This window comes from Egretta garzetta, unplaced genomic scaffold, assembly GCF_000687185.1.
Source record: "Egretta garzetta isolate BGI_Z169 unplaced genomic scaffold, ASM68718v1 scaffold322, whole genome shotgun sequence".
In the NCBI taxonomy this organism is placed as follows: domain Eukaryota; kingdom Metazoa; phylum Chordata; class Aves; order Pelecaniformes; family Ardeidae; genus Egretta; species Egretta garzetta.
In genome coordinates, this window is record NW_009259044.1 from 1 (window position 1) to 11,314 (window position 11,314).

The following is an 11,314-nucleotide window of genomic DNA, read 5'->3' on the forward strand; positions in this document are numbered from 1 at the left end:
TGGGCTCTTCCTGAATGCAGGGCTTCAGATGCTGCCGTTCCCTGTCCCACTCTGCGTCCCCATCTGGCTGTACTTGAACCACAGCCTCTGCAAGTTGAGACAGAGATAATCTACCCCGTCACGGGATCTGGGGAGTGACGCAGCTACCCCCTGGGCTTTTCCTTCCCCATAAGGACACCAGCCCACAGCTTTCTGGAAGCTTTCCATGGAAACAAAGGCACATGGGATGCCTGCCATCAGAGCCAGCATGGGGGCCATGGCATGGCTGGAGGGGAGGGATGTCTGCTGTGGAGCGCTCAGTGAGATGCTTGTCCCTCTCATGTCCCCATGCAGCACTCTCTCCATCTATGGGATCAACCAGGCGGACGAAGCCATCTACCAGTGCATCGCCGAGAACAGCGCCGGCTCCACGCAAGCGAGCGCTCGCCTGACGGTCCTGTGGTCAGATGGGCTGCCCGGTCCTCCGCAGAGCGTGAAGGCTGAGACGGTCTCTGCAACCACCATCCAGGTGTCTTGGAAAGAGCCTTTGCAGAACACCAAGGAGATCATCGGCTACGTGCTGCACATTCGGAAAGCTGCAGGTACAGAGCTCTACCTAATGCTCAGAGCATCCTCAGCCTATTCGTAATTTAGCAACGCGGGCCCCTAGAAAACCAGGTCTGTGCTGCAGTGGACAGTGCTGCCACCCATGTTCTCCATCATCTCCATGTTTCCGAAAGACGGAGATGAGGCAGTAGTGCTGCTGTAAATACCAAAAGGGTGGGGAGGGTGAGGCCACGTAGTCAAATCTTCCTGCCCAATTAGGTCTTTGGCAAAGCACACAGAAATGTAAGCAGAAAATGGTGTGGGCAGATACATATCCATGTTAGGGACCAAAATTACTGCTTGCAACATCTGTTTAATCTCTACCTCTTGCAAAACCTTCTGTTTAATCTCTTTACCTCTTGCAAAGCCTAACGCCGCTCTGTTCTCTCTTTCTTCGCACTTCAGATCCCGTAGAGATGGAGTATCAGGAGGCTGTTAGCAAGAGCACCTTCCAGCAGCTAGTGACTGATTTAGAGCCCTCGACCAGCTATAGCTTTTATATAAAGGCTTACACCTCCCGGGGTGCCAGCAAAGCCTCAGAAGTCACAGTGGTGAGCACGCTGGGAGAAGGTAAGGAACGCTTTGCGCTTGGACCATCAGATGCTGAAACCCGCTGTGCGTAGCAGCAGCGCCCATCACCCTGATACCCACTCCGTAGCGCCTTGGCACGTAGCCTGCGGTGCGGATGCTCCTTGTTCCCGTACCTCATACTCTGGGATATTGTGTAAAACTCACTTGAATTGTTACATGGGGAGGGTTGACTGATGGTCTTAAACGTGGCGTTGCCTCTCACAGCTGGGGGTGAGTGCAAGTCTGGCTGGTCTCGTGCATTGCAGCTGCTCTGGGCTTTTCCTGAACTGCTTGCTAAATGCAGATTTCCTGGTCAAGCAGCGTCTCGGCATCCTCCAGCAACTCTGGTACTCACAGCTCTTACTTGATAGGTGCCACGCTTTTCTGAATTTGATTTTTTTCTGCTCTACCTTGGAGAAATCACTCTAGAGTTGAGCTGTCCTGACCTACAAAGCCCTGCCTTGGAGCAGCCTTCTGTTTCAGTGGGAAGTTAGGGCGATCTCCAAGGCTTTTTCCCTGACTTGGCCTCTCGGATGTGGCCACCAGTTAACTTCCCCAGTAAGAAAGCGGGTGCTCTAATGCAGGACCCTTGCATGTAGACACCAGACAGGAACCACAGCCCCAGTGTCATCCATCTTTTAGCTGGCTTTTTAGGAACGTTTTCCTAGAGACTCATGTACCTCTCCAGCACCTCTGAATCCTGGCTCATCTCGCATACGGAGACCAATTTCTGAGGAGCATTGCATCGTTCTCGTGAACGCTCAGTAATCATCAATTTGCAGCCGAGAGGGCCGTGGGTGTGAGGATGATATTTAGGATCAGATAAAAGAGTGTGTTGACTTCCAGGCGGGGGATCCAGTTCTCCTTCCATTTTCAGCCCTTGCAGATGTTTACTACAGCATTTAAGCAGCAATGCCAATAAATCCTTGCCCTGCTGGGTGCTTTCCCTGCAAGCTTATTTTCCTTGGTACTCTGCAGGAAATCGGTCACCCTTGAAGTTTGTTTTTCCTTCCAGTTGAGAGAGAGAAGGATGGACTAAGGCAAAACTTGGAACTCCTTGACCTGATGCTCTGAGTTCAGCTACTGGAGCTAGAAGCCAGCCATGCTTGGTAGAGCCTGGTCTTTCTGCAGAAGTCTGGGTCAAGCTAGAGAGGACTTTTTGTCATTATTACCTTCAGTCATGACAGAAATAGGTATCTGGTAATGGGATCATAAATTTCCCAGTGCTCTGAAGTTTCAAGGCATCGCTGTCCTGCTCAAGGCTTGTGCCGTGTAATGAAGCTTCAGCAATTAGCTCCATGTTCAGGATGGACAAGCTGGCCTGGTTAAGATCTCTCAACCCCAGCTTACGTTTGCCTTGTAGGAAGATAAAAAAGAGATTTAAAAGCCCCAGTTCTGGCTTGATTTGTTTGCTTTGCTTCACTCGGGTGCCTGTTGCCTGCTGCTCACAGAGGAGAGTGCGGGTCAGAGAGCCAGAATCCAGTGGCTTTTGTTACCAAATTAAGGTTCTGCTGCAGATTCATCTCCTCACAGCCAAGCCACTTCGCCTCGTGCCTTCCCAAGAAGTGTGACTCCCCTGGGCTTGGGCAGCCCCTGGATCTGTGCTAACAGCCTCGGGAAGGTTTGGATGGGATTTCCCCAACACGCCGTGTCTCGGCATTGCCATCCTGGCTCAGCGTGACATGCCTGAGACGCACCCAGAGAGATGTGCGAAGCCCCGCGGGGGCAGGACCCCCTGTGCCACCATGCTGCCATGTTCTGCCTTGTGCGGAAAGGACACGGCGGGGGATCTCCAAGGCTTTTTCCCTGACTTGGCCTCTCGGATGTGGCCACCAGTTAACTTCCCCAGTAAGAAAGCGGGTGCTCTAATGCAGGACCCTTGCACGTAGACACCAGACAGGAACCACAGCCCCAGTGTCATCCATCTTTTTAGGAACTTTTTAGGAACATTTTCCTAGAGACTCATGTACCTCTCCAGCACCTCTGAATCCTGGCTCATCTCGCATACGGAGACCAATTTCTGAGGAGCATTGCATCGTTCTCGTGAACGCTCAGTAATCATCAATTTGCAGCCGAGAGGGCCGTGGGTGTGAGGATGATATTTAGGATCAGATAAAAGAGTGTGTTGACTTCCAGGCGGGGGATCCAGTTCTCCTTCCATTTTCAGCCCTTGCAGATGTTTACTACAGCATTTAAGCAGCAATGCCAATAAATCCTTGCCCTGCTGGGTGCTTTCCCTGCAAGCTTATTTTCCTTGGTACTCTGCAGGAAATCGGTCACCCTTGAAGTTTGTTTTTCCTTCCAGTTGAGAGAGAGAAGGATGGACTAAGGCAAAACTTGGAACTCCTTGACCTGATGCTCTGAGTTCAGCTACTGGAGCTAGAAGCCAGCCATGCTTGGTAGAGCCTGGTCTTTCTGCAGAAGTCTGGGTCAAGCTAGAGAGGACTTTTTGTCATTATTACCTTCAGTCATGACAGAAATAGGTATCTGGTAATGGGATCATAAATTTCCCAGTGCTCTGAAGTTTCAAGGCATCGCTGTCCTGCTCAAGGCTTGTGCCGTGTAATGAAGCTTCAGCAATTAGCTCCATGTTCAGGATGGACAAGCTGGCCTGGTTAAGATCTCTCAACCCCAGCTTACGTTTGCCTTGTAGGAAGATAAAAAAGAGATTTAAAAGCCCCAGTTCTGGCTTGATTTGTTTGCTTTGCTTCACTCGGGTGCCTGTTGCCTGCTGCTCACAGAGGAGAGTGCGGGTCAGAGAGCCAGAATCCAGTGGCTTTTGTCACCAAATTAAGGTTCTGCTGCAGATTCATCTCCTCACAGCCAAGCCACTTCGCCTCGTGCCTTCCCAAGAAGTGTGACTCCCCTGGGCTTGGGCAGCCCCTGGATCTGTGCTAACAGCCTCGGGAAGGTTTGGATGGGATTTCCCCAACACGCCGTGTCTCGGCATTGCCATCCTGGCTCAGCGTGACGTGCCTGAGACACACCCAGAGAGATGTGCGAAGCCCCGCGGGGGCAGGACCCCCTGTGCCACCATGCTGCCTGGTTCTGCCTTGTGCGGAAAGGACACACAGCTCGGCAGCGCCGGGGCGGTGCTTGTCGGAGCGGCCAGCAGAGATGCTGCCAGCTGGGGACTGGTCTGGGTGACCGTGTTATACTGGTGTTGTCTGGAGTAGGTGTATGGTGAAGGTGCTGAGGAGCAGGGCTGCTTTCGGCTCAGGGAGGTCAGCTTTTCGGGGCTAGGAAGTTGCTGAGAATGCGCTTGGCTGAAGCCTCTGATGCTTTCTAGAAGCATCATGCTCCTTCCTCTGTGCCACTGATAATTTTGGATAAAAAGTAGAAGGGAAGACGCCATAGAGAAAGTACCCAAGTGATCCTTGTCCTCCACAAACCTCTCTTGCTAGGAAGGTCCTCCTGTCTCCTCCTTCTTATTCTCCTTTGCGCCATTTCACAAATGCCATGGTATTTTAAATCTCAAACTCTCTCCGCTTCACTAAGCAGCAGACACTCCTTGTTCTTGTCTTTTAATGCTTTTTAGGGTTTTCTCCAGGACTTTTTGACATTTCTCTAGGATGAAGACTGTTCCTTTAGTCATCTTCGGCTAAAGACGCCTTCAAGAAGAAAGTTGAAATGACCTGGGGAAAATTCCAAACAGCACGGAAGAGGAAAAAAAGTATCCCAGCCCTTAGCATGAGGGACATGCCTCACTTATAGTAGATCCGTATTATGTCTTATATATACTTCTGTGAAGCACATATACGCTGGGGGGTGTGTACATTTATTTATACACACACGCAGATATACTCCATCTGTATACACTTATTTGTGTAATAACATTATAAACAGCACATGCATTCTGCGAGTGCCTACATATAACCAATATTATACATATATATATATATACGCAAAGTTTGAATAAATACTATATATTCCGTACTTTGAAGGAGAGAGATTCTTGTGGTTTTTATTAAAATGTAAGGCTCTGCAACCGTAAAATAAAGCCAACTCTTCGCAAATCAGGATGGCCCACATCAGTGTTTCTTTGTCCATGGGATAATGCGATGTCCCTTTCCGTGGCGTTTTCACCCATGATTTGGAAAACGATGCTTTAAGCAAAAGTCCATCTTCTCAGAGGGGGGATCCAGACAATTCCTAATTTTGCCCTGAAGGGAACTGGGAGACTTAGAAAAGAGGAGTATTGAATTGGATTGCAAAAATATGCAGCCGCGGGACAAATGGTACATTCTGGTATAAATAGAATTTACTCCGGTTTGCATCCAGAAATTGCTAAGCACGGCCTGCCCATCAATGAAATCAGAATAAATCCTAGCAAGAAGTACTTCAACCCATTTTTTCCCATTTGGCAGTACTCAGGCAGGATGGGATCTCATCAACCAGACCCGAGGACAGAGCCTTTCCTCCTGAATCCGCATGGAGATGCTCACCAGTCCGCGGGGACTTGTTCCCCTCCCCACGCTTATTCGGAGGACATCAGGGAAAGCCCCTGCAACCCGCAGGAGGGCAGCCCTTTGGGAAGAGGCAGGATTGACCAGACCCTCCTGCTCACCAGGAGAGATGTCTTTGCTTCCCCTAAATCTCCTCGTGGGAAAGATTGAGCTCTCAGTGCCTGGGAAAAGGCAAATGGTTGTGCTGTGCGGTTTTTGCCTTTACAATTAAACGGAGGACGTGCCCTTCTTAGCTCTTGTCAGTCTTAGACTGACACGGCCACGTTTCATCTGCTTTTCATCATTGCTCCTACATGACTGTGCTAAACTCTCTGCCAAAGGACGCTGGCAAGGCCGGGTTTGCACTGCTCATCCTTTAGAGAGACCCTTTGGGGAAAAACAAGACAAAAAGCAGCATCGGTCTAATGCAAGCCCTGCAATCCTTATATTTGGGGATTTCTGAGCTTGTAATCATGTGGGACTGGAAAAAATAGCTTTGCCTCAAAGCCTGGAGGCTGCTGGAGAAGCAGGGCTGTTGTTCTGCTCGGTGTTTTTGCTGCAGGGTTTAGCCGAGCTCGCTGCCTTGGTAGAGCAGTGCCCAAATCCCCTTCTCCCTCCCTGTGCTGGAGCAGAGGCAGGGCAGAGCCTACAGCACCCGGCGCTTTGCACCTTCTGAATGGTGCCAAAGGCTGGGAACTGATGGCAGCGTTTGGCCTGGGAGTGCTTTGTGGAAATCAGGTGAAAATAAAAAAAAAAAAAACATCAGTGAAATGTCCTGCTGAGACACGTCTCTGCGCTGGGGTGATCTGGGCATGAGAAAAGGAGGGAGAGGGGAAGGAGTAAGCTTGGGGAAGCGTGGTCCTGTGTGCCCCAGAGCTGCCCAGGGCTGGGTGTGGTGCAGAACCAGCTTTGGAAAACCCAGATATTTACATCACAAGAAAATTGGCTTTGGTTTGCAAATCTTTGCCTCTCCGCTCAGGCTGATGGGGCAGGATGGGGCAGGGCTGTTTTTTGGGGACCTGGGGAGGAAACGGCCACAGCAAACCCCGAGCATGAGGGCAGGGTTTTGGGGGCATTGACCGGAGCAAAAGGCATCCTGGTGGACTTTGAATCAGGCCTCGGTGACACCGGGCAGCAGCAGGGACATCTTCCCAGCTAATCCCCCATGCGCCCCTAAGGCCAGGTAAGTGCCTGCCTGCCAAACCAAGCCAGCCACAGCCGCGCAGGGATCTCAGGCTGCCCAGGTATTTAGGGCTGTTAATGAAGATGCCCCCTTTCTCTCCTAAGCCCCTGGCACAGAATCACAAACCTCCCTCCTAAAGCCGACGGGGAGAACAAGCTCCCATGCACCCTGCAAGCCAGTGCAGGTACCTAGCACGCTTTTAAGAGGGATGGCTCCAGCTCCATCCCTTCAGGTTCCTTCCTCCCTGGGGCATTCATCATGCTGAAAGGTCCTCGCTACCCTCAGGGCGAGGGCAGAAAAGTGGAATTTGGGAATGCATAAAAAGCTTCCCTGCCCTGCCCGGGGGGGGCTGAGCATCAGATTGCAACCGGAGTGTAAAAGTAGCCTCTTTGCTTAGTGAACCAAGCAGAGGAAACCCTTGGAAACTCCTGCAGCTCCCTGAAGAAGTTCAAAGCTGCTAAACCAACCAGGATCTGGTCTGATCTGACTTTTCTCAATCATCTCATCCAGCCCATGTGACTGCAGGGAAAGGCTGCCAGGGAATTTCTCATCATGCAGACTGAAAAAGCACATGCAAGCCACTGTCTTTCTCTCTCTGTTTCAGTCCCAGCCATGCCATCCCTCTTTATTAAAGTCATTAACAGCACCGCCATCCAGGCTACGTGGGAGCCCTCCATCAAACTGGGCCAGCACGAAGGCTTCAAGCTCTATTACCGCAAGGTCCACCTCTCCCAGTACACAGGTCCGGTGCTGCTGCCCAGCAACGTGACAGCGTACAACATTACCCACCTGGGTGAGTATGATGACAGCTTCATCCACATCCCCTCCTGACCCTGGGAGGGCCTGTCCTGATGGGAGAGCTCAGATGTGTTGCACAGCCACTAAATGGGAGATGCTGCAGCTCTCCCCCAGGTTCATGGGGTGCTTTCCAGTAGCAGGTACTTGTTGGAAGCATCTTACGTGTGTTTGGTAAGACATGCATTTCCTAACTGAGCATCACGCTAATGATCAAAGCTGAAATGGCCTTCTCGTGTCTCCTTCGAAACATGCAGCATCTTACGTGTGTTTGGTAAGACGTGCATTTCCTAACTGAGCATCACGCGGGGGATAACACTAATGATCAAGGCTGAAATGGCCTTCTCGTGTCTCCTTCGAAACAGATGCGTCGGTGGTGTATGAAGTCAAGCTCCTTGCCTATAACCAGCACGGGGATGGAAATTCAACTGTCCGCTTCGTGTCCTTGAGGGAAACTGTGGAGAGGACAGGTGAGAGAGGATGCCGGTCTCGGTGGTGGTTAGCGAAACCCACTTTGCAGGAAGGTGGCGAGGCCAGATGTATCCCCCAGACACCCGCGGCTCTATCCCATTGCCTCATTTTCATCCCCTAATTTATTTTCAGCATCACAACTAATGATGAAGCAAAACTCTTTGGGGCTGGGACCACCTGGTGCTGGTAGGGGTGGCTTGCACCATCCCCGCTGGCCTTCGTTAGCCATTAGCGAGCCAACACCCCTTCACAGCACAGTTCAGCCTGGTGACTTTTTCACTGGGGAGGGGAGAAGAGAGGACAAACCAAATGTTTTGTAATTGCCAGTTTTGTTCCCTAAACTTGAACTAGAGGTGAGGCCATGAACATGAACAAACCCCCATGCATGAGCTAAGAGCTGCTGTCCTCGGGTGGGACATGGTGCGCCAAGCATCTCTGCTCTTCTGGAGCTCTCCTGGGTATTTTGACCTTCACTGGTGCCGGGAACAGAGGACACGTGGCTTTGGGAAGGAGAAGGGCTGCAGAGCATGAGCGCTGCATAATGTGGCAGAAAAGGGGAAATCTCTGGAGGGAATCTCTAACTGATCACACCTTTCATATTCATCTATGTGTAAAAAACATCCTGCTGCTCTTGGAAGCCTTTTAAGCCTTCCAGTGGGAATATCTTCAAGAGGCAGTTATTACTCCTCTCTCTGTGTTGGAGTAAATACCAATCTGGTTGGCATCCGTCTGCTTGGTGCTTTCCGTCAGGCATCAGCCTGCTCTGGCGTGGTGGCCGCCTCTCACCTCCCACCACGGGCACAGCGTTTTGCAAAAATTAACATTGGAGCCTTGTTTGTTCATTAATTGTGTCTAATAACAGCAGCCCAGGTAATGGGGCTGGCTCTCTATGGACCTTCCAGTCCTGTGCTCGCTGTGACTGCCTTCCTGGGCTCCCAGCAAGTGCCCAGGGTCACCAAAAGCTGGAGGAGCAGTAGGAAAATGGCACCACCGACCCCCTCTCCCCCTTTCTTCTGGCAGTGCTGAATCCCCCTTGCGACTGCATGAAGGATGAGCAGAACAATAAGACCTCCACAACTGGCATCATCATCGGGATCCACATCGGCGTCACGTGCATCATATTCTGCGTCCTCTTCCTCATGTTTGGGTACAGAGGAAGGTAGGGGTTGCTTGTGCCGCTGCTCATGAAGGGGCAAGGGTCCCTAATGGCATGTGGGTATCCCTGGGGGGGGTGGGGTGGGGTGTCTTGCACCCCCAATGTGATGATGGGCTCTTTCCTGTGCACATCTCAGGATGTATCCCACGGCGTGTGCTAGCGCAGCCCAGCTCCCATGAACGCCGGGTGCTGTTTGCAGCACAGCTCCTGCCTCCCTCCCGGGCACTCGGAGCCAGTGGGCTTCTCTGAATACATGAATACACCCTGTCAGCTCCAGTCCCTATCAAGGGACCTGGTACTTCCTAGAGCATCACTCTGGCAAGCCCTGACCCTCCCTGTAAACCAAAAGCCCTTCCATGGCGAGGGGAAGCGATGTGACTTTATAGGAGGGATTTAAGGAGCGCAGGAACGTAGCAGAGGCCTCAGGCAGACTCAGGCTTGGGGGAAGGAAGGAAGCAGGTGGAGGCACCGCCTTTGCTCACCCTCAGGCTCTGCCTTTTTGTTTTTCAGGCTGCTGATGTGCAAAAATGTGCAGGAGCAGCTGTCAACCCCGCAGATTCCCAGGAGCCAGCGGAGCGCCGCGGGCCTCGTCCTGAACGGCGCCGCTCTCGGGGACAGGGACGACCGGGACTTGAATGGAAAGCAGCTGGATATGAACGAGCTGGAGAGGTTATTCCCAGCATCCCCGTCCCAGGAGCAGCAGGATAAGGGAATAACGGTAAGTCCAGTGGGCTGGGAGCACGCCTGGGAAATGCAGACGCGGCTGCGTGGCTAAGAGCATCAGTGACCCGCCACCATCATTGCCTTGTCCCCTTCTCTCTTGCCAGTCGGCTCACAGCCCGCCGACCGCCCACAACGACACCCAGATATCCACGCTCCCACTGGATGAGTTCAGCATCATCGAGGAGCAGCCAGACCCCCTCCCGAAAAGCCCCCGCGGTGGCAGCCCCGTGGCTCTGGCTCCCGACCACGGTCCCGCCAACGAAGGATAAAACTGCCAAGACTCGGAGGACCCTCTTGGAGGAGTTACCAGAAACCAAACCCACGGCTGGTGATGTCTTTACAACGAGTCGTCAATCTCAGGTCAATTGAAGATTTCTACGGTCTGATTGTTATTTTTTTGTTTTGCTTTATTTTTATATATATATAAATATATATATATATATATGTATACAGCCTTTTGGAAACTCTATGAAGTTTGTCTTTCTGACCTTCCTCAGGCCTCTTGGTGCTTTTTTTTTTCCGATGCGGGCTTTATCGAGGCTGGTCACGATGGATTTTCCCTGCAGCTGCTAAGTAAAAGACTCCTTGGCAGAGTTTGGCAAACTCTCCCATCTCTGACAGACTGGGGATACGGTGGAGCCTCCTTCTCTTGGCATCCCAGACTTCTTCCTCATCAGCAGCTTTAGGACTACTTTTTGGATCTATTTTTTATTTCCAGAAGACTGGATTCGGAGAAATCCTTCTAAGTTGACTCCAAAAATCGAGGCCCGGGAAGGCCATCTCTCCGTGGATTTGATGATTTTGTACACTTTCGCTATTTCTCAGGATACTTTTTTTTGCTGATTGACTCAAAATAATATGAAAAAAAGAAAAAAAAAAAAGGATAAAAAAAAAAGAGAGAGTGTGTGTGTGTGTGTCAAAGGATGCCTGCCTGAGGGCTACTGAAAGACTTGGACAGACAACCCGAGTGAACTCAGAACCTACCTCAACCGGAATGAATGTCTTCTGGGAAGCAGAAATACCTGCGTCTTCCTTCGTGTTCAAAAGAAAACAAAACCAACAAGTAGCGTAGCACTTGGTCAGTACAAGCTTGGTCCTACCTCAGCAGTCGCGCTCTGTACCTGCCGCCTTGGTGGTTTTGGTGTCGTCGTTCCCATGTAAAGCACTTCCAAACCTTGAAAGCAATGTTCTACCTCAAGCGTGATAGAAACGCGCGCGCGTATGTATGTGTGTGTGTGTGTGTGTGTGTCCTCTCCTCCCCCCCAATTCCTGCCTCTCCCACCCAGCCCCACGTGAAGCAAGATGCTTCACCGGTGTTATGAGCTTTACTTTAGGCATGTAGCGGGGCTCCGGTGCGGTTTTTTTGTGTGGCGGAGATTCGTGTCA

The 11,314-nt window shown here is 51.3% G+C and overlaps 1 protein-coding gene across 1 annotated transcript; it reads left to right on the plus strand.

Annotated features, from left to right (window-relative positions):
• Nucleotides 1-256: 256 nt before the first annotated feature.
• On the plus strand, nt 257-10,197 carry IGDCC3 (immunoglobulin superfamily DCC subclass member 3). Its single transcript, XM_009635012.2, has 7 exons — nt 257-581; nt 991-1,155; nt 7,388-7,576; nt 7,944-8,048; nt 9,070-9,208; nt 9,716-9,923; nt 10,033-10,197. Exons 1-7 carry the CDS (start codon nt 257-259, stop codon nt 10,195-10,197), a joined length of 1,296 nt encoding a protein of 431 aa, XP_009633307.1.
• Nucleotides 10,198-11,314: the final 1,117 nt, after the last annotated feature.